Raw genomic sequence first — 24,170 nt, 5'->3', positions numbered from 1 at the left:
CAAGTTTTTCTGTTTTAGTAAAGAGAATTACTTTTTCACAAAAACTTTCATAGGACCACTTCAATGTCAGGCAACAACTCACGTGAGTCTTGGTCATGCGATCAAGTTCTTTGCCGACTGCTTCGTCTTTGCCCAGCTGTTCTCGCATGCGCTTCCGAGCAGCAATTTTAGCCTTGACCTTGTCCCTGGTGGCCTCTTTCTCATCTTCCAGGCGAGCCTGCATCAGGTTCTCTTGTTGACTGAACTGGGACAGAATTCGTTCTTTCTCCTCAGCATTGACGTTCTTGAGGAGTTCTCGAAGAGCGGCTTCTTCTGCCTGCCGTCTTTGCTCCTGGAAGTTCAGTGAGAACATACACAAAATCCTTGCGTGAAAAACAATACTCATCTAATTTGTGTCACGACGTGGTGGAATCGGGTGCTTGTCAAATTTTGGACATGTGGAGATATTGGTATCACCTTAAAGCTTATTCATTTGCCTTGCTTTCAATGAAAAAATTACCCATTTATCTTGAGTACACGTCAAGATATTTGTGATTGAATGAGGTGGGATCGCCTGGTTTCAGAGGTAAAATGGGTAAGAAAATGGGCGCCAAATTTAGGTTACTTACAAAGCCTCAGATTCCATGGAAACTGACAATTTATATTTTTTATGCCTTTAATCAACGTTTTTCAATATAATTCAGACTGAAATGGGTTCTTAAATGGACATAGAAGGTGTTGAACTAAAAAGCATAATTTCGATAAAAATTGTCAAACCAGCGGAAAAGTGTAAGTTTCTTTACTTCTATTATTTTGACTAGCACCTGATTTCACCACGCTGCCTCACAAGTGGAGGGGAAAAAACACAAATCTTTGAACTTAAATCTCATCTTATCTTCCAGGATGATAAGATAAAAGGAAAAAGGCTTTTCATTTTCACATTAATGAGTATGGCGCTCATTAGACCTTATGCAGTTGCGAGCGCCGTAAAACCCTCTACTAAGTAAGACATTAATGAGTAAGGGCTCTATATTGCAAGAACTCTGAGCAAAACCCAGACAAGAGTAATTTTCATGCAGGAAAACCTCTACATCCTCAGGACAAGAAAGACTGTCAAAGTTTGATATTACATGGAGATATTCATGTTATCCCTTAGTACTCGAAACCCCCCCTCCTCCCCCCCCCAGCCATCAAGAACTCATCAGAGTTACAATAAAACATATGATGAATAAAATGGGCAATTGATATCAGTTTTATCCAACCTGTTCCCAACACATACCCTCTCATTCCGCTGCATTGCCTTCAGCAGAGCCATATCCTCTGAGAGCCTGTCAGCCTCTGTCATAGCAAGCATTTTCTCCCTGGCCTCCTCCCTTTCTTGCTCAGACAACAAAGCCAACTCGTCCTCACTCATCTCTCTCTCCGTTTGTCTACCCTGTCTCTCCCTCAGCTTTGCCAGTACAGAGGACAGGGCAGAGTCTCGAGAGGTGCCCTGACTTTCTAGAGCCTTCCGGAACTCTTCCTCTTGACTCTTGCTGAGACCCAGGGACTTGATTAGATCGTTGAGGTGTTTCTTGTTGTCAAGATCAAGCTCTGCCTCCAGGTTGTCACTTGCTGCTAGTTTTGTCTAGAGTTGACCAGGATGTAAAGAAAAAGAAAAAAGGGACAATATGAGGACAAAGAATGAACAAGACAAAACCCCCCAAAACATTTCACATATATCATCTCTTTAACCCCTCCCCAACTCCAAGCTTTTCCTTTACCAAGTTCTTGAAATTTTCATCTCTGAATGTTTCTGCACTTTTTGAGCAGAGCTTCTTAACCCTTTCAGCTCCATGCGTGTATATTTTCAGCAGCGCTTGTACCTCCCACTGTCCCAAGAGCGAATATTCACAGTTTCGGGGGTTCAGAAGTTGTGCATTTTTCTAAATTAGCGAAATTAATTAAACTTTAATTTTCAAAACATTTTTTCATTTACCTTTATACATTGTTATATGTTATCATCTAAACCTCATTATAAATATACTGCATCACTTTTTAGGATGCACACCTCTTTTTCTGAAATATTGCTGTATAGGCTGGGATGGGGGTTAGGGAGTGCACAAAAATGGCTAAGGCTGGAAGGGTTAACAGAGGACACTTCCCCATCTACTTACATCCACCAAAACTTTGGACCCCATCACTGATAATATCCCAAACTTTAAACAATGCTGTTTAGTGTGGCATCGGTGGCCTAGTGGTTAGGCTCTCGGACTAGCAGCCATAAGGTTGGGAGTTTGAATCTCGTAGGTGTGCCACATTGTGTCCTTGGGAAAGGAACTTTGCACAAATTTTCCTCACTTCACCCAGGAGAAAATGGGTATCCGGTTATAGACAGTGAACAATCTTGTCAGTTTGTTAGTGTTTAAGTGTGTGAAATCCGCAGCTTGCACTGTACGCTTCCGTGGAAGCCAAGAATGTTTCTGAGTGTTCTCAGAGGGTCTGTTGTAAAACGCATAGAACTTAGATATACATTATATAAATGAAATTCTTCTTCTTCTTCTTCTTCTTTTTCTTTTTCTTCTTCTTATTTTAGACACAGCCTTGTAATGGAGAACAGCTACTGACTTAAGGACATGATACTGATCCTACAAACGCAAGTTTCTGACAACCGCATTTGGTAAATGCTGTCAGCTACATTATAAATCCCTTCCAAGACAACAAAAAGTCCTGTGTCACAAAAATCGTTATCAAGCAAAGAACATATTGATGAGCCCTGACCTCAGCATTGAGCTTCTCCTGCTCCTGTTGCAGAAGTTTGAGCTGGTGGTCCATGTCGTCATGGGACAGCATCTGGATGTCTGGCACCTCGTCCGCCGGGACACCATGGGCTGTACACGACAGAATATGCAATAGTCAAAAGAACTGTGCACATCTTTGGGAGGTTAAAGTGGGTGATTGATTGTTTTAGTAAGGTTTTACGGCGCTTAACTGCATAATGTCATATGAGCGTCAAGGGGTGGATGCCAACAGAAACGTCCAAACAGGGAATCAGGCTTACTCTGCTCACCTCTCTAGCCTCAGCAACACAAAGTCTGCTTCGACTATCAAGGCACCCAAGAAATAGCAGTTCACAAGAGAGTGACAAACATGCAAAAGAAGTAAAGGAAAATGACAACAGTAAGGATGAGGAAAAACAAAGCAGCAGAAGTAGGGAGAGGAAGGGTATCATTATGTGCTGACAGTATAGGACATAGATATAACCAAGATTGCAATCTACTGTCTAAAACTGACATTTTTACACCCGTGGAAATTACCAGCTAAAACAACAATCTTTGCAGATTTGAAATATAAACTAATTCTTAAAGTATTCGTGGCCAGGTACACAATATAGTCTTCTTAGCTTTTCGGAAAGTTTAAAAATTACCTTGGGATAATGCAATTTTATCAAATACCAAAAAATCTATAACTAAAGCACATTTCCAATAGTTGAGGGCTGTATAGTGAAATAATTTCAGAAATTACTTATGTGACACTCTTCAATGTTTCATGAGACGCAAAAATACTGTGTTCATCATGACATTAGCACAACTGCCATCCCAAAGCCATCAATGTCTGGACTACCAAAACACCAACACTTTATACTCTCTAAAACCATCCATTAAGTCTTTTCTAGTGGTTTGTAAATATCTGCGACTAAATATTTAACCTATATTGCACAAGCCCATAAGAAAAATTCAATAAGAAAACAATTTATACAGGATGTGGCAAAAATGAAAAAAGCAACTGTTTCAAACAATTTGTGTTACCACGTGGTGGAATCAGGCACTTGTCAGTTTTTGGCCATGTGGAGTTATAGGTATTATCTTAATGAAAGCTTTTCTTTTGTCTTGCTTTCAATGAAAAAAAAATCTATTTATCTTGAATACAGGTTGACACATTTTTGATTGAAGGAGGTGGGGGTCGCCTGGTCTCGGAGGTAAAATTACCGAAAAAATGGCTGCCAAAGATGAGCTATTTCCTCAGCTTGAGAGTCCGTGAAAACTGAAAATTTACATTTTTTGTGCCATAAATCAACGTTTTTCAGTAAAACCCACACACAAATGTGTTCTTAAAAGGACATAAAAGATGTTGAGCCATAAAACAAAAATTGGATAAAAGTTGTCGAACTGGCGGAAAAATGCCAGTTCTTCACTTCGATTATGTTGACAAGCGCCTGATTTCACCACGATGCCTCATATTTGTTCATGTCATAAGCATCTCCAGTCATAATTCATTTACTGCTCACCTTGAGCTTCAGCGATGTGAGTGTTGTGCAGATCCTTTCTCTTCTTGCGGCGTCGGTCCAGCAGCTTCTCTCTCAGCTGAGCCAGATGTGACTGCTTCTGTTTCTCCAGAGCATCATTCAGACGGCTCATGTTGGCTGCGTAGTCCACCATGATCTTCTCTCTCTCCTCCTCTGTCTTGGCTTGTCGCAATTTCTCACTGAAATCATCTGTCATCTCGTTGCACACGTTGTTTTTCTTATTCTCAAATTCTTCAACAGCTTCGTTAAAAGTCTGCACTTCCTGAGAGTGCATATCATTTTCCAGTTTAGCTGCCTCATAAGCTTGCTTCTCAAAAAGGTACTTCTTTTTATCTCTGTACTCTTCATCCGTTAGTGTGCCAGAAGTCTTGGTCTTGGACATATCTCCGATGACAACAACACCTGAAGTGCCAGTGGCGGTCGCAATGGCCCCTCCAGCCCAGTTGCCAGAGTCCGTTGTACGAGGAGAGCCACTCTGCACATTGGACACTTCTACTTTCTTACTGTCTCTGTCCTTATCCACATCCTTCAAGGTATGTGTCTGTCTGCCACTCACACCACCTCCTATACAGAACAGATAAAGTGAGTTTTAACCAAGGTGTATGGAAGCTTTGATATTTCCTTCACTTAAATATTTCAGTTTGCCAAAGCAAGTAAAAACCAAAAAAAAGGGGGAAGTGTCGTTTTTTTCTTCTTTACAATATAAAAAAAACCTTTAAGTATAATAATTTTACCATATCCCATTGTTCTACAGCATATAAATACATAAATGGCAATAGGTATACTTATAGATTTATATTAAATTCAAAAAGGGAACATTAAATTATTAAAGATCCTTCTGAAATGTATTACCAATTATCAAAATATACAACATACCTTTACCCTTGGAGCCCTGACCTCCTGATGCTACTGTGCCCCTCTGCCAGAACTCCTGGGCGATATATTACTAACAATTATGTGATTGTCAGAATCACATTACATATCCCACTCTTGGTTGTCCACATCATTACTAGCATTTACTTCAGAGAGATCTTCAAAACAATCAGTAATGACCTGTGTAGTAAAAATGGTTTCCCACACTAGTTTTGTCTCTGGAAAGCCGGTTTGGGGACAGAGTCTCGCTCACTGTTGTATGGGTGGCAAGGCATACAGGCAGTTTTGCAGTGAGAGCTCAAAGGGTAAAGCAGTCTTCAATCATTACTTCACTAGCGGTAAAAAATACTTTTTGACAAATATTCACTTTTTATATATAATTCAGATTTTTAAAAAAAAGTTTCATCTTTTAATGTGTGCAAAGGTTCACCTGAAACATTAACGTTGGTGATCTCTGATCCCTTTCCTCCCATGTAGTTTGTGTTGATGAAGTTGAGCAGCTCGGAGGACAGGTAGAAGGGACCTCCGGCTTCCAGGAGAGCAATCAGCTGTTTAAGCAGAGGGACCAGCTCTGAGTCCTGGCCCATAGCATCTGCCGCATCACTGTACACGCCACACAGCTGCACGGGTTGGAGGGAGTGGGAGGGGTGGTTAGAAGGTGTGGGAGGGGTGGGACATACAACAGAAGAGATCAGGCACAGAATTTCACTGAGAACTTTCACCACATAATGTCAGAACCATTTTTAATTCAAATTTCTTTAACAGGAGGAGCAACCCTCGATTTGGCAGATTTTAGGTCAAACTATACAAATTGAGATGTTGGCAGATTTTTTAAGGTCAACCAGCTCTTTCTCTAGAAATAGCAAGGCTTCAAATTTGGCTATATTTGGTGAGTAAATAAAAAAGCCTTAAGAATTTGAAATACTGTTTATTTTAAAGACGGCGGCCATTTCCATAGAAACCGTTGTAGCTATGCAAGAAGAAAACTACCTCTCAAGAAATTTTTCTATGCCTAACTTATATGAGTATTTAGATTTGATCTTGGGCAACAAACATAGAAAATGGACCTTGAGGGTCGCTCGTCCCGCTAAGAAGAGGAAACATGGTGATAAAAATTTTCAATCTTGGATGACATTGTAAACTGTTTTCTGATTAAGAAAGTAAAAAAAAATATTTCCTTCCATTTTTCAAAACTATAGCAGCATCATAAATAGCGATATAAACAAACTGAATGACCAAGACACTCTGTATAAAAAAAAGGAGCAGCTCACTTGGGCATCATAGTCTCCGGCCAGCAGAGCGCTCCTGGTGAGAACGACCTTGGCCTCGTTAGCCGACAACTCGGAGTACTCTCGAGCACATTCCAGGCTGGCGTGGTGCTCGTCCAACGACTCAATCCTTGACCGCAGCTGCTCTCTCAGTTCTCCCTGAAGCCTTTGCTTTGCCTGAGAGAAGGGACAAAACAAGGTTAACTTAAGTTTAAAAAGGAAAAGTATTTTCATGCAGAAAATGTGACTTCCATAATTGCTTGGAGAAAATGAATCTTCCTTATGAAGTATCTTCATCTTTTCGTTAGGATTCTGAATCCTGCTTAGCCCAGGTTGACCTGGTCAGGCAGCTTCAATGTGTTTTGTGTTCCTGAATGATCTTATGAGGAGTGTGAAATAAAATGGTGAAATGGTATAGGTTTAACTCTCCTTTCAACACTGTTAGGTTATTTAAGAGTTGAACTTCCATCTCTGAAAGAACCGAGCCCAGTGGGAAATTTGTGTTAAGAGCCTTTCTCAGGGACACAATGTTGGACCAAACTGAGGCTCGAACTAGCGAACCTGCAATGTCACGAATATGAGTCCACTAGCCCAACCACAAGGCTACCAATGCCCCTAATCAGGGATGTAACTTAGACTAGAACGAAAAGACAAAAAGAGACAATATGAAATTGAGATGGATAACATCTATTCATGTAAATGAAAAATGCTTTGAACATTAATAGATTGTATGCTTCGTTGAAAGACATACACTCGTTGAAACACAAAAAGATACAGATATACAGATAGAAAGATATCAGGATGAACATGCTTGAGTGGACAAAGACAGGCAAACAGACTGGGCAGCGTCCATACTAACACAGACACACATGCACAATTAGACAAACACATACACTGCCAGGTCAAAGAACAGAAACATTTGCACAAACACACACACACACACACACATCCACTCAAGAAGGGTAAATATTCATTCAGACAAACACACATATATATATATATCAAAGTAAGCAATACAAAGTAATACAAATAAAGCATCAAGAGCCATCCCCCCCACCTCTCCACCTTCCATACACCCCCCCCCCCCCACCCCACAGACATGAACGCAAAAATAAGCAAAATAAGATTTAAAAAACCCCCAAGAACTGACCTGTCTGTATCTCTGCAGAGCAGTGTTCTCAGCATCAGGATTCATTGCTCCCTCCAGCTCACTCATCCTCTCCTTGTATCTATTCTCCTCCTGCTGTAGCTTGCCGAAAAACTTCCTCACAACCTCAGCGAACCTGACATGCGTACACACATGTGCTTCCTCCCGCTCTGCCTCCGGCTTGTCGCCGTCTGTGAGGATAGCTACAACGTCTGGAGGGATGATGGCAGATATTTCCTGAACGGACGCTCCGCGTCGCTGACCTTCCAGTTTGGCCGACTCGTTAAGTTGGTTCACCTGTACGTCAATCTGATCCAGGGACTGTTGCACTGACCTGTGGTTCACATAAGATTTGGTTTACCGCTGTTTTCAGGTTGTTAACCTTATTTGGTGCAAGCAAACTCCAGTACATTTCACTTTAAATTAATCGCTACCTTAGAATTAAAAAGTTCTGACATTTTGGGCTGTTTTGAGTTACTAAGACCATGTGTTCAGAAATCAATAGCTCTATCTCTTCTATCAAAATCCTAAGATTTTTCTGAGTTGTTAAGATATTCAACGACTTGCATTCGAAAAGCTTGACATGTTGTGAATCTAAAAATTGTCAAGTGTTAAATTTTTGAAAGCTAAGTAATGAGCAGATAGAACTTTGTAATTCGGAGGTAACGAAATGTCAAGGTGGGACAAGTATAAGTACAAAAGTTTAAAAAAATGAATTTGCTAGAAGACCAAAAGAAGTTCTACTTGTAAAGCAAATAAGAATTGTTTTTCCTGATGATAGAAAAAGAAAAAACGACAGAAAAAAACAAACAAGATGGAGACGTTGGGCTTTAGACTATTTCTAACTTAATACCTGACAACATAATCCCCTGGCCAATTTGTACACAAAAGCGAATGTTTTCTTTCCAACAAGAGGTTTACACTAGAAAATTCAGTCAGAGCTTTAACACAGAAAGCTTTAACTAATAGACGCTTCAGAATTCATTTCCCAGGTGCTGAATAGACATTTTATTTTCCTCTCATTGCCATTTTGTCACTTATCTCTTCAACATTTCAGCTACTTATGGGCAAATATGCCACAAGCACAATCAACACCAGACATATGTAGACCAGTACTGCGCAAACACTATCACCTGTTGTGACATAAGGCCCCTTCTACTAATATTTATAGATATATATCACTAAAGAGAAATAGCATTTATCTAACAGTCTAAAAAACCCATCAATTTTTTACAGAAAAAAAAGAGCTTTTGTATAGTGCATATCCCTGCTCAACAGCAAGCCCTATACATTTAATGTATTACTTATTAACTTTAGTTTACTTTTTGTAAGAGTATTACGGCACTTGCAACACATTAGGTCATATAAAAGCAGAAGATAAGAGGTGTTACAAGAGAGTAACAAACACAAAAAAGGAGATGTTAGGAGAATGAATGATTGATAGGAAAGAAGGAGCAAACCACACCAGAGCACCTGCCAACCACCCGCTTAGTACTTAAAACTGACCTGCTATTGACTGAGTCCAGATAAAACATGAGGTCCACAGCCAACAGATGTTGCTTAAGGCTGACCTCCTCCTCCTTCCCTCGCTGTCTCCTCCAGTAGCTGCGACGGGCCATCAGTTCCTCTTCCAGCATAGCCACAGCGCCAGGCGGAGGCCGGGGCTTACGGTGGGCACCAGATGACAGGGTAACTGGGACAGCCATCTTGGTCTCTGGGCTTCGGCGGATTCCGATGACCGGGCTCAGCTCTCCTGTCACAGGGTCTACGGCTCTGTGCCCGATGGTGATGGGAACAAGGCCTAGGAGAGATGAAATGACAGAAGTTATGACAAACAAATTGACAAGCTTTATGGATCTCAGAGTGAAAAAATTAGTAAAACAAAAATATAATAATAATGATACCTAGCATCATACCTAAACAAACATGCAAACATGCACACACAAAAGAGAGCACAACGAAACATATAAACGTGCAATACCTCTACAGATAGACATGAACAAAGAAAACTATCATCTTTTGAAGTCTCACCGTCTCCAAAGCAAACACACGTAAGCCAAAACAAATCCCATAAATGCACACCCTTGGTATATTCACATTCTCAGGATCTTCCACACTACAAACAAATGTGAGGTGTGCTGACAAAATGAGTTACTTCTCAGATTTTAGCCTTATGGAAATTGATATATTAACCAAGTGGAGTTTGTACAATTAGTAAGTATCGAATAGTAAAAGACATGGTAGACTTTAAAAAATAACATCAATTAAAAGTCTATAAATCAGACCTCAGTGTTGATTTTCTGCCAATATTTCCATTCTTGGATTGCAAGAAGTAACTCATTTTTTTTGCATGCCTCACAAATACAAAATTTGAGAACAACACAAGAAATGCACTCTCTCAGTGTACTCAAGTGCCTTACCTCCACCTTCGGGATCTTCCATGCTGCCAGCAAGAGGCACCACTCTGCCAGTCAGCACATCACGCTCGGCTCCCAGTACAGGCACTTCCATACCGGTGCCAGACGGGTCTTCCATGGTTGTTCCCACCAGGATCGGTAGAAGTTGGCCGGTCTTGGAGAACTCGTACATGCCTGGATAGACAATGAAAGTATGGTATGGTATGGTACGGTATAGTAAATTATGGTAAGGTACGATATGGTGTGGTATGGTATGGTATGGTATGGTACAGTGTGGTATAGTATGGTTTGGTACAGCACGGTATGGTATAGCAAGGTATGGTACAATATGGTATGGCATGGTAAGGTACGGAATGAAAGGGAATAAAATGGTATGGTATTGCATAGTATAATATAGTAAGGTACGGTGGATGGTATGGTATACTATGGTACGTCAGAAAAGACATTTTACAAAGATCATACCTTTTGACTTTTAAAGCAAAAACTTACCTGGAGATCCGCCAGTCGATGCCAAAATAGAGGCCCGTTGTTTCCTGCGCTCAATGTCATGCAGGGACCGCAGTCGGAGCGCTTTCATTCTATCCATAGTTTTGGCCAACTCTTTGACAGCGGCAATCATAGCAGCCTCCTCATGGCGGACATTGATAGTGCCACCTTGCAAACCTTGGAAAAAAACCAGTTAGATAAGTATTTTTGTACATCTTCCACAATTTCAATACAAAAGAAACATAAATATATTTCCTGGACGAATGAATATCGTTCCATCATTTACTTTCTGGTGTTTTTTTTTACATTTCAGAAGAACTCTTTTTTTCCTCCAAGTACAGGCAAAACAAACAAAACCTCTTCTTTAGAATAATACATGCGAAAGGACTGATAGTGCAAAGACCATCATGACTTTTCATCAAACTGACTGAAGCCATCTCTAAAACTGTCAAGGACACAAAACAAAAAAAAACAAGGCTGTTACTGTCTTGTATGTTTGGAGGTTTTCAAAGACAGCTGTTAACTTTTTATATCTCATACTTTATAAAAACAAGAGAAAAAGAGTGATAAGCATTTGTGAGGCAGCGTGGTGGAATCAGGCTCTCGTCAAAATAATCGAAGTGAAGAAACTGGCACTTTTCTGTAGGTTTGTGAATTTTATCAATTTTTTGTTTTTTAGCTAAACACCTTTCATGCCCATTAAACAACACATTTTTGTGTGGAGTTTACTTTAAAATGTTGATTAAAGGCACAAAAAATGTATATTTTCAGTTACCTCGGACTCTTGAGCTAAGGAAATGACTTATCTTCAGCGGCCATTTTCTCACTAATTTTACCTCTGAAACCAGGTGACCCCCACCTCCTTCATTCACATATATCTCAACTTATATTTAAGATAAATGGATATTTTTTTCATCCAAATAAAGACAGGAGAAGAAGCTTTAAGATGAAATCAATAACTCTACATGCCCAAATATTGACCAGAGCCTGATTCCACCACGTTGATTCACATTTAGGAGATAGATAAGTTAAAGACAGAGACTGAAAGATATCAATGCAGATGATGTTCTTGTAACAATATAGCAACCCCCCCCCCCCCTGCACACACACACATAAACACACACACACACACACACACACATATATATATATATATATACAACCTCTTTCTGGACCCAGTCCAAAAGAACGTCAGGCTTATACAAAAATAATTACTGTTGTTTTTACATCCGGATTACCTCAATTTAGATAATTCAAGAGGTTGGCTGTTTCAACCCAGATTGTTAGGCTAAACAAAGACACCCTTGATTAACTGACTCAGCCTGCAGTTAATCTTAACTCTGGACACAAATAATTTGTGATGCTTCGTGACCTCACGGGTGGTCTCACAAAAATTAATAAAGAAATATCTTAATTTGATAAAACTCTAGATGTGACATACAGAAATGTTCAGAGTACAAAATGCTATTTAACGAAACCAGAAAAAAAGGGTTGAAATGTAAGCAGTTGGGGAAAAAAACGAGAGGAAATTGATGCGAAGAAAAGAGAGCAATAGATAAGGGTCGCTCTGAGTCATTCTGCGTCAAAACACAGGAGACAGTTAGCTGCTGTGAGTGGCGCTGCGGGCTGAATCAGTTAAAATACTCGCCCTCGAGTCTTCTGAGTGTAAATTCCACAGCTTAGCCAAAACGCAAAAGATACTGACTTGTAGGGTTTTAAACTTACTTTACCACCCCTAAAATAAACAAAAACAAAACCCCAACAAAACAAAACAAAAGAGCATAACTGACAAGTCTCTGCAGTGGAACCCACAGGGAGCACGAGGTAGGGGTAGGCCATGGGAAACATGGAAGAGATGTGTGGAAAGGGACATAAGAGACATGAAGCTCACTTGGAACGGACTAGGAAGGATGGCCTAGGACAGAGATAAATGGAAGCAGCTTGTATGTGGCCTATACCCTGCCTGGTGTGAAAGGCATTGATGAAGATGATGATGATGATGATGATGATGACGATGACTGACCAGCAGCATAGAGGGCCTCCTTGTACTCCCTCACAGCCTCCTGGACGCGCACCTCACACGCCAGCATGGTGGAGTCCAGAAGAGCCTGGAAGCTTCCGGAACATGGCACCACTGTGGAAGACTGGTCAAGATGACCACTGTGGATAGGCACCAGCCTCTTGCTCGCCGGGTCCACATACTCGTCGCCGGGGACGATGGGAATGTGCGTGTGCTGACCGTCCTTGGTGCCACCGATAGGAATGACCATGCCTGGGCAAGAAAGATCACAAGTCTCTCATCACGGGAAACGAAAGGCTGCATGTCATTTATGTACCTTTAGTATCATAACAATCATTTCATCAAACCAGCTGCATTTACTTTATCTATTTTTTGCCCCACTGTAGAATGCTTGATACAGCAAGACCTTACTGATCGCTACCTTTCACTGATGTTCTCATCCTCTCCAGCAGCTTTCACGCCCTACTAGTAGCTGCACACTCCCTTCCCCCCCCCCCCCCTCCCACCCCCACCCCCCAAACAAATACACAATATGAGAGAGCCTACATATCGTCGCAAGAATCTGAACATTTTCATAGCTTAATGCTCTTTTAGATGCTTTAAAACTGCTTTGAACTAACCACTCTTATGTACAATACCATCCTGAGTTCCAACAATTTAAACTTTATCACATTTTACTTAATCAACACAGCACTTTTTGTTCTTTTCATATATTCCTGTAAGGCAATTAAGGTCAGAAAAAAACAACTTATGTTTCGGCTTGACATACCTGTGTGAGGGTCAATAGTGACAGCCAAGATTGGCACTGCTTGTCCACTGTTAGGATCAGCCATCATGGATCCAAGCTAGAGGTGAGAAAAGACAGAAAATACAGCACAGGGATTCGCAATATCTTCTCGTGTTAAGGGCAGGATCTATCATATTAAATCAAAAGAACCAACATTCTGCAAGACTGAGAGACTAGAAGGCACTAAAAAATATCCACTTAAATCATCTGGTTTCTATTTGAATAAAACTTCTAATGGGACGCGAAAACAAAATTTGACGGTAAAAAAAATGACAATAAAATTGATCTTTATAGTACGTTTACACAATAAAACCATAAAAAGCTGAAAATAGGTCTGACTACTTTCTTTGCTTATGTAGTAGTACGCAAAGCACAAATTAGTCCAGAATTGTTTTTGCCCCCTAGTGTTGCAGACTTGTGAGAGTCCAGGTGGATTATAACTCTTCCAGCCCCATGCGCGTATATTTTCAGCAGCGCTTGTATCTCCCACCGTCCCAAGAGCGTATATTCTCAGTCTCAGGGGGTACCGAATTTGCACAGTTTTCAAAATTAGTGATCCTAATTAAACTTTAGTTTTCATCCTTGTTCATTTACCTTTAAACATTGCTATATATGTTATTATCTTAACCTCAGTACAAATATACTACATCACTTTTTAGATTGCCTGCCTCTTTTTCTAAAATACCGCTATATCGGCTGGGACTGGGGTTAAAATTGGGGTTTAGTGGTGTCGGTGGCCTTGTGGTTAGGCTCTCTGACTCGCAACCGTAAGGTCGTGGGTTCGAATCCCGTCAAGGGCCCGACGTTGTGTCCTTGGGAAAGGCACTTTACACGAATTTTCCTCACTTCACCCAGGTGGGAATGGGTACCCAGCTATAGACAGGGAAAGATCTTGTCAGTTTGTTAATGTTTGAGCGCTTAATCAGCTGCTTGCACTGTATGCTTCCCGGGAAGCTGAGAATGTTTCGGAGTGTTCTATGGTCTGCTGGGGTAATAATATAGTGTAAAGCGCATAGAGCCTGCTGTTGAACGGGGATATGTGCTATACAAATGCTATCTATTATCTATTATTATTAAAAATGGTTGGGGCTGGAAGGATTTAAAAATGTGAGAAAACGCACAGGTGCACATGCGTTTGGGGATATAATCAGACAAGGTCAAGGCTAGCTACTGACCTCAATAGGCACAGGCAGACCGGTGATCGGGTCAGTGTGCACTCCTCCTACCGGGATGACCGAACCAGTAGTCATTGCCAGGATGGGGACGTGGAGACCTAGTGCTGGGTCAGACATGGGCAGGCCGTAGCGGAAGTCAGACTTGCTGGTCATGGGCTTGAGTTGAGTGTCCACGCGTTGTCCAGTGTGAGGGTTGGTTGGATAGGGTACGAATGGGATGTATGGCTCTTCAGATCTGGTTGCCTCCCCTGGAAAAACATTATCATCATCATCAAATGCCAGATCAGTGACAAACATCGTCGACTATGGTTCCCCATTCATTCCTTTGCTTAGTTGTTCTAAAAAAACCCTTTATCATACAGATCTGACCTCGTTTCCCATCTGTTCACGCTTTCAAAGGAAAAACATATGTGAAGCGCGCAGACAAAATGAGTAACTTCTCAGATTCAAGCCCTATGGAAACAGATACATCACACTTATAGATGAAGTTTTTACAATTTATAAGTATGAAATAATAAAGGGCCTGTTATATTTAGCATCAACAGAAAATCTATAAATTTGACCCTAGTGTCGATTTTTTGCCAATATCTCCATTTGTAGATTGTGAGAAGTAACTCATTTTGTCAGTACATCATACAAGTCGTATAAAGCAAACATAAGGGGATCTTCTTGAACAAAGCAGTTCCTGAGTAGCAAGCTACACCTTACAAAAAGACATTGTATTTCATTGACATGTGAATTAAAAATAATCCTTTATCTCACCATTAGTTTCGTTTTTCAAAAAAACATTAAACAAGAATGCAAGATTAGATAATCGAGCTATTTAAGTGCATGTATAGAAAGCCGTATTTTGAAGATGCTAACAGTAAAATCTTAATTAACCAAATTAAAGAGAATTAGAGTTTTACAGTTAAAAGTCAAGAGTGACAAAAGGAGACAACAGTGGAAATAAAAAGGAGCAGAAAAACAAAAATGAATATCAATCAATTGTGTTTCAAAAGGGAAGCCATATAAATATCCCACAAAGGAAAACGAAAGAAAAAATAACTGTCCAACTGCAAGACACACAGGGCCCTGAGACAGGAAACATGGCCAACCCCACTGATGCTGTAAGAGAAGCTATATGGGCCGACAGATGAACTGAGCAGGACAGCCCAATTTATGACAGATACCAGACTTCAAGTGTGATGCGATCGAGAAGAAGAAGATAACTGTCAAAAAGTAGAGAAGATAGCAAATTAAACAACCTAAAAAACAATAGAAAACAGAAAAGAGGACTATTTTATTATAATGGAGCAACAAACAGGAATAAAAGTAAGGGGGGGGGGGAGGGGGAGAAAAAGAAATAAAACACTGTGAGCTCTGACCTGTCGCTGAATCTACCACAAAGACAAGCCTGGAGGTTACAGGGTCAAAGGCCACATTTCCTTGGATGGGCAGCACTCTGCCAGTCTGCGGGTGAACAAAACTGTCCTTGGGCACAGCCATGCTCGTTCCGTCAGCCAGGACCATCTCCGCACCAGATTTAGGCTTGACCAGACCAGTCTTGTCGTCCATTACGATGAGGTTAGTTGCCTTGATCGTGTTGTTATTGTTGAAGAGGTCATCTCGAGTCATTGGGGCATGAGAACTGCTCATCAGCTGACCACCAATGCCTGAAGGAAGTAAAAATGAGTTTAATACACAGCTGAAATCAAGTCTAAAGAAAAAATCTTACATTTCATTTCTTTCAGAAGGAGGCATGTTTTATAAGGGCTTCTTTGAAATTGGGAGTTAGATTTCTCCTTGCTACAAAGAGATCAATTTGTCTTTTGGCATAGCTGTGGCACCTCACAATGGGAGGTGGGGGGTGGGGGGGCTACCAATATAAGTTAATGGTGTGTTGACAGTTTATTTATATATACTAAATGAGCTTTCATCACAAAAATATGGAGAGAGAGAGAGAGAGAGAGAGAGAGAGAGAGAGAAAGCAAGAAAGAGACATTCATACAGAGATGGAGACAAATAATGACTCACCCTCTCCCAGGACCCCCCAGGCTCCTGATCTCTTGCACTCAGACTTGGAAGCATCCGTCATCTTCTCCAGGAGCACGGCGATGCGGTGGTCGAAGGCATCGTGCATTGCCTGGTGGAACTCTCCACTAGAGGAAGTGGCCTCGCCCTTCTGTATCTTGTCAGCATGCTGAGTCAGCAGACGAATAGCTTCCCTCAAGGCTGACTGGTAAGCTACCTGTTCGGTGAAGAGAACACCAGGACAAGAAAAATGAATAGTATTCTACTGCACAACAATAATGATCACGCGTATATTTTCTGTAGCGCTTGTATCTTCCACTGTCCTAAAAGTGTATATTCTCAGTATCAGGGGGTACTTTAATTTTCAGAATATTTGTTCATTTACCTTTAATGGGAAGCATACAGTGTAAGCAGCCATTTATAGGTGCCAAAACACTAACATACTGACAAGACCTTTTGCTGTCTACGGCTGGGTACCCATTCCCACCTGGGTGAAGTGAGTTATGTAGGCCTAAAGTGCCTTTCCCACAGACACTATGTCGGGCCCGAGACTGGAACCCCAGAACCCGCAACCTCACGATTACGAATCCGGTAGCATAACCACTGAGAAGCATCCAGAGAAGCCAAAAATAAAAAAAGCTAACCTGATGATCTTCCCGAGCCTTGTCGTCGTCAGCCAAGAGTTCTTCCTGGCGAGAGAGAACCGTCTCAAACTGTCGGCCCAGGTCTTTCCTGCGCTCCAGCTCAATCTCCAGCGACTCCAACTTCCTCTCGTAGCAGGCCAGATCCTCATCGGTGGCCAGAGCAGATGTTCCTTTAAGGTTCATTTTGGCGGCCCAAAGTCCTGAAATGATACAAAGAGGGCAGCGAAAAGTGAAGTGGAATTGAACACAATGTTCTGTTGATCTAAGATGAGATAAGATAAGATACATCTTTATTGTCCAGATCCTGGCACATTGATTTGGTGTTTCATCATGTACACACATACACACGCGCACACAAAATCACACACAAATACACACACACACATACACAATAATCGTTGCCTATAACAAAATGATGCCATTTTTCACTTAGCATCCCATTCAAAATCTGCTTAACCTGTAAAAAACTGAAAGACTAAAATTATTTCAACATATCTGTATACTCACCCCAGAAAGGTTTCACAGGAAAAAAGGCAGAATTAAAATATAACCATGATTAACTTCAAGAGATTTCCACTGAAAGCAGAGTTATAGAGTAAAGAAGTAAAAAGGTACACATTTACCTTAAAGATATTTTCAGATAAGAGAAAGCTTGAAATAATGACAAGCATTTTTTACTTTTAACTGTTGTTTTTTTTAACACAAAAACAATTGGAAATGAAAATCAACATACTTGTCAAAAGAACAAATCTAGAAGTATAAAAAGGAACATCATTACCTTAACAGGCGTCCATAGAAAACAAATTTACAAATGAAGAATAAAAAAACAAATGTGCTTACCTTTGAGAGATTCTGTCTGGTTGGCAATCCTCTGGTACATTTGCTTCACATCGTCTTTGTGCTTGCCAATAGTCTGGGTAACCCCCCGTGACTGCTTGGAGAGCGTGTCGTAGACTTGGCCTGAGCTGAAACCCTCAAGGTCAACCTGGCGGTCGTAATCCCAGAAGTCGTCGTTCTTCACATCAACGGCTCCAGCTGCAAGTAACAAGGGCAACAACTTCATAATAGCAATAGTAACTATATTAACTGATTCAGCCTGCAGCACTGCTCACAGTGGCTGACTGTCTCCTGTGTTTTGACGCAGAGCCACTCAGACCGGCTATTATCTATTGCTCCCTTTCCTTTGTATCACTTTCTCCTCGTTTTTTTCCCCCGACTGCTCACATTTCAACCCTTTTTTCTAGTTTCATTGAATAGTATTTTGTATTCTGAACATTTCTGTATGTGCCACACATAGGGTTTCATCAAATTAAGATAGTTCTTAATCAATTTTTTAGAGAAACTACCCGCGAGGTCACGAAGCTGTCACAAATTATTTGCCTCCAGAGTCAAAATTTACTGCGGGCTGAATCAGTGAAAAATTATGACATCCTCAATGATAATGATAATTATCACGCCTTTTTGTAAATACTTTAAAAACTATAATGTATCTATCAATTAAAAAAAAATTCTTTGCTACAATGATGCAATGATGATGAGGAGGCCCTTCCCCTAATCTGAATCCTTTGTCTTATTCTCAGTCGGTTCTGAAAAAGTCTTTGAAGGGGAAATGATGAGCCGTTTTTGCAACAAAAAATGTTATTATTTATTTTTAAAACTTGCCAAAAAATAACTAAAGAATCTCCTTCTTCACTCTACGATGATGATGATGATGATGATGATGATGATGATGATGATGATGATAACAATACTTAATCAAAATGTCGAAACTATAATTTCTAAATCTCATGATGATATAATAGCGATAAGGATATTAATACTTTTATCCGTATTTGTCATTATTGTCAGTGTTCAAAGGCAAACGAAACAAAATAAACCGATTTATTCATTTCTCTTGTCGCACAGCTAGCTCTCCTTGACATTTCAACCACTTTCGTTATTCCTTGTAGCTTCTAACATTACATAAAAAAGAGTGAAAAGTGCATAAAGCTTGCTGTCGAGCAGGGATATGCACTATACAAAAGCTATTTATGATTATTTTATTACATGTCATCATGAAATACGTAACAAGCTTCTCACCATCCAGAATTGCTGCCTGCTCAGCGAGGTCAGAACTTGGCTCCGCAATGCTCAGAGCAAGCATGTTCCTGTGGTACTTGCGCACTGGGTAGACAGTTGATCCCTTGCTGGCGTAGTCATCAAAGTTGAAATGTCTCGCCATAATGCGGTAGAAAGGATACATGTACGAGGTCTTGGTCCAGCCATATTTACGGAATAAGATCTGTTGAGAGCAAAGTATAGGGTTTCATGAAAAAGAATTTTTTTTTCGATCACACTGAATATTGGATAATGTCCAAGGGTCACCCCAATGGAAAACCAAGCTAAAGACTAATATATATATAACAACTTGCAAGCTTTTTGAACAAGATGCCCATATCAAGTGGATGGTAACAAAAGTCTAAGACATACCAAAATATCTTTCTGTGGATTAGTACCCCATTTCTTACAAAGCTAATGTGTCTTCACCACTGTACATATTATATGAGGGCGGTTGATGGGTGCTCTGTTGTGGTTTGCTCCTTCTTTTCTATTAAACATCTATTGTCCTTATCTCTCCTCCTTCTTTTCTATGTACGTTACTCTCTTGTAATACCTCTCATCTTCAGCTTTTCTATGACCTATTTGTGTTGCGAGTGCTGAAAAACTCTAGCCAAACCGAAAATTGTACATATTTGAGCCAGTCACAAGGTGCAACAATATTACAATTAAGAAGCATAGAGGGACGACAGACAAGGTGATGCCAGTGGCTGACATATCTCCATTAATTTGTGGATTGCGAGAAATAACTCATTTCGTCAGCACACCTCACAAATAAAAAACCAAAGTACAAAAAAAAAAACGTGGGGCGGTGCTACTGACTGGAGTGTCTTTAAGCCATTCCCAAAGGGGGGACATTAACATGTTCTTATGCACAGAAGAATTGTAAATGGGCTGATTCATCAATGTTAAGCTCATAACTGTGCCCAAACAACAAAGGGGGAACTGCTGCTTTTTCTTTCCTCATCCTTACTATCGTCATTTTTTCCTCTACTTCTTTTGTATGTTTGTCACTCTTGTGACTCGCTATTTCCGGTGTGCCTTAATAATCGCAGCAGACTTTGTGCTTTTGAGGTTAGAGAGGTGAGCAGAGTAAGCCCGATTCCCTATAAGGACTTCTCCGCTGATATCCACCCCTTGGCACTCATATTATGACCTTATGCAGTTGCGAGCGCCGTAAAAACTAACAAAAACTAAAAGTAACAAAATCCACTGACCAAAATGACCAACATGATCATCGTGGCCATGAGTGCTGCAGCCAGCAGGATGAAGATGATGAGCCAGTCGGGCTCCTTGAGGATGCCGTCGTCCACGGAGATGCCGTTCTGCACCACATTGGTTGGGGTGGTCGGGTAGAAGGGGCCCGACGTGGTACACTGCACATTCTGTTGCATCACACTGATGTACTGAACACAGAAGTAAACAAAAAAAAAAGAGACAATTTTATTTAACTTATCTGCTTTAGTTTTCTTACAGTAGCATGTGTGGGTGGTTGGCGTGTGCTCTGGTGTGATTTTGCTCCTTTTTTTCCCTATCAAACATCTATCGTCCTTATCTTCCCTTCTTCTTTTTTGTGTTTTTTCCTCTTGCAACACCTCTAATCTTCGGCATTTATATGACCTTATTGTGTTGCAAGTGCCGTAAAATACCTACTAAAGCAAAAAAAAACAACCAGTAGCATGTACAAAGAAAATGCCGAACTGACAAATTCAGGTAATCAGAAAGCTGTATTTTATTGCTGTTTTGGTGTATTTTTTAAACCATTGGCCAAAGTGACTTGCTCAATGATGAATATAACATGAAATCACTTTGTCTACTGAGGTGACTTTAAACTGTGCACATTAAAAATGTGAATTTTCTCTTGGAAAAAAAAATTGCCAATATCTGCAATTGCTAAGCCCAATAATGATATTGGCTTTCCCACTTCATTTTTGGTGGTTAGCTACAATGAATCTCAAGTTTGATTTTGTCCTTGCAATCTTAGTTGTGGAGACATTCATTTGACTTGTAAAGATTTTGTGAATTGAGCTTTCACTTTGACCAAGTGCTTACAGTGGTACTGACTTAGCCAGCAACTTGTGTCACAAAACAATATAATTCACACCCAAAACACTCACAACAAATATTGACTTAGAGAGTAGTAGAATCCAAACAACTTGCGTTCTTTTTTTGATTATAGAACAAACAATGACTGAAAGTCAACAGGCCTTAAAGAACAAATAGATCTACTTTAGCCATACTCTCTTACCATCTTCTTGTTGATGTCAGTGCTGAGGTAGAAGGAATAGACGCCAGGATCTGTGAACTTGTAAGCAAACAGCGTTGTAGACGTCGCCGTCTGGGCTTGAGCTTCGATCAGAGCTCGGAAACCTCCATAGTCAAAGTTGGAGTTGGTGTTGTAGAGATTATTCCTGAAAAAAAGAGAATAATAAAGTGAAATATTGAGCTCCTTCCATTTTCTGAGTTACATATTTATCCTTAACAGTAAGCATTAGAAATTCTAATACTATCTGACTAATCTTGCAAGGAAGCTTCATTTTAAAATTAAACATGCTTTAATAGACTTCGCCACTTATATCTAATGTATTACATAAGCTCTCAGTTATACTGTGATAATAAATCTTTCATGTCACACATTTTCTAGTTTGTCCTCAGTTTCCCACACACAGGGAATCCACAATTGTACTCTTCAAAGCCACGTTTGCCATTCCTTCAGTCATCTGGTCCACTTTGATAAACAGTTTGCTGACCCCTGAACTAGAGTTTTGAATTCTAAAATAGCCTTACAGTGTTAAAAAGGGCATAACCACCTGTACAATACCTTAGCATAAGAAAAAAAAGGCCCATTCAGTCTGTGGAATCAATAGTCAACAGTTTAATGGTGACAATCTTTACCCTGCATGCCAAGGAAACAAGTTAAATTCCCAAGCAGGCAAGATATGTCACAGAGTACTTCGGAGTTTCTGCAGCTTAATATTATTTCACATAGCTTCTATAGGCCTTGGCGGGTAAGGCCAAAGAAGCCCATCTTCAACATGATCGAAACAGTTTCAAGGGAGTAAAATTTTTTTTAAAAGGTGTTATGAGAACTCACACGTCGTAGATGGGGTAGTGGGTGTTGCTGACGCTAAACAGCATGATCTCGCCATACTCCAGGCACGTGGTTGGGTTCTGGATGCCAGAGAAGAGGGAGCCTGTCACGTTGGACGTGGCCAGCAGTCTACGACGGCTGTAGGTGTAGCTGTTAATGATGTAACTGTCCGTGGTGATGTTGCCGGTGTAGTTGCCTTTGGTATTTGATTCTAGCATAGAAACCACCTGGAAGAGGAATAAGGTGAGAGCACATGAGTGTGAGTGTTGGGGGGGGGGGGGGGGGGGTGGGGCTTGGAGGAGGGAGGGAGAATAAAAAAAGGGGGGGAAAATAATAACCCACTCTTCGGTTAATTGATAACAAACTTGAATGCATTCAGTGCTGTAGCAGAGATGATGTAGTCATGGGTAAAGTTAAATTCTTTTTAAAAATGTTTCAAAGACCCTTACCGTAATTGTCTCTCTCACCTACATTATGTCAGAGTTGTCGACACGAACTGCTTCTTACCTGTGTTGTGTCATGGATATGGATACTCAGGGCCAACAAAGTTAGTGTATACAGCGAAAATTGACATAGATGGCCATCCGTTGTCGTGGACAGAAGTGCTCATCTTAGACAGGTGGACATCTTGGACAGTGTCATTACAATATAAAAAATCCATGGGGGAATGTGGAAAAAGGTCGTTTGTACAGGTGGTTGTCTTGGACAGGTGACATTAGAGCAAGTTTAACTGTACTGACACAAAACCTTTTTTTCTTCTGAGCAGTTTCCAGAAAAAGTATTTTTTGTCAGCATAACATTTTTAAAATAGAGTCATTTTGAAATTCGAATTCTAATTTAATTTTTAAAAATAGTCACAGTTTCAATTTGATTCTTTCACATGAGTAGGGTAACTGATCAGGCTTTCGATTTAGTACATAAAAAATTTAGGCACTAAAATGAAAAAAGGCATTTTGTCAGCTTATGGCAGTGTGGACCTAGTAGTTTAAAAGAAAGGGGGATGCCATCATGATCACTTCTCTCTCACCTTTAATATGCTATGGTTGTAGACACCACCTTGTCTTGTTTAGATTGCTGCGTGCGGTGAGTGAGATTTGATTTGTCATATACAACCACCAAGGATACTAGGTTCTCATGGCAGGCACGTAGTAGTAGTAAACTCTTTCAAAAATTATTTGCGATGTGTTAGTATAATGTTCAACAGGTGAGTTCTGTCACATTGTACTCGTACATGTATCTTATCTGATCAATCCTTTTAGTAACTGACTTAACTCTTTATCTCCATGGGGGGTAAACTCACTATGCTGGGCCCCTTCTTTGGTACTAAACCTAAAAACGACAAAAAAATCACTAAATGGGTCATCAAATCAAAACAAGTCAACCTATTTTGATAGTTCTTCATCTAATGAAAGATCCATTGATCAAAAAAGTAATTTGATGTCGAAGTTGTCACAAAAGAGTTACAATAACACACCTTGTGCCAACGTTGACAGAATAGTAAAAAAATAAAATAAAAACAACCCCCCTAAAAACAAACTACAAAAAAACCCCACCAAAAAATCCACATCTTAATCATTTCTCTCACCTGTGTTGTGTCAGGATTGTAGACACCCAGGAAACCACTAGCACTCATCTCCACAAGACGCAGGTAGGTCACCGAGTCGTCGCGGGAAGCACACTGGTCCTCTGAGATGGCGTTCCTCGCATTAATCACAGACAGCAGGTTGGCCGCAGGAATGGTAACCTGTCCATAGAAAACAGTATTGTTTATAAACATGAAAAACAAATACTAGGTCTGGTGGCAAATGTGCGTGTGTTTGTTTAGTAGCCTGTCCACAGAAAACAGTAATACAGTATTTATTTTAAAAAACAAACAAACATGAACAAT

The 24,170-nt window shown here is 40.4% G+C and overlaps 1 protein-coding gene across 1 annotated transcript in view; it reads right to left on the bottom strand.

Annotated features, from left to right (window-relative positions):
- Positions 1-24,170, bottom strand: part of LOC101857262 — a gene marked incomplete at its 5' end in the record, with an annotated part of 202,740 nt that overhangs the window by 20,897 nt on the left and 157,673 nt on the right. The window contains 22 exon segments of the mRNA XM_013085073.2: positions 83-331; positions 1,259-1,606; positions 2,740-2,849; positions 4,247-4,828; positions 5,568-5,757; positions 6,409-6,582; positions 7,556-7,886; positions 9,059-9,353; positions 9,973-10,143; positions 10,459-10,632; positions 12,479-12,727; positions 13,245-13,320; positions 14,438-14,685; positions 15,805-16,092; positions 16,454-16,667; positions 17,095-17,294; positions 17,935-18,129; positions 19,174-19,375; positions 20,409-20,597; positions 21,440-21,602; positions 22,286-22,509; positions 23,868-24,026. Coding sequence (XP_012940527.1) covers positions 83-331; positions 1,259-1,606; positions 2,740-2,849; positions 4,247-4,828; positions 5,568-5,757; positions 6,409-6,582; positions 7,556-7,886; positions 9,059-9,353; positions 9,973-10,143; positions 10,459-10,632; positions 12,479-12,727; positions 13,245-13,320; positions 14,438-14,685; positions 15,805-16,092; positions 16,454-16,667; positions 17,095-17,294; positions 17,935-18,129; positions 19,174-19,375; positions 20,409-20,597; positions 21,440-21,602; positions 22,286-22,509; positions 23,868-24,026 — 5,031 coding nt within the window.

This window comes from Aplysia californica, unplaced genomic scaffold (assembly GCF_000002075.1).
Source record: "Aplysia californica isolate F4 #8 unplaced genomic scaffold, AplCal3.0 scaffold00341, whole genome shotgun sequence".
In the NCBI taxonomy this organism is placed as follows: domain Eukaryota; kingdom Metazoa; phylum Mollusca; class Gastropoda; order Aplysiida; family Aplysiidae; genus Aplysia; species Aplysia californica.
This window is presented reverse-complemented; position numbering and strand designations above follow the sequence as displayed.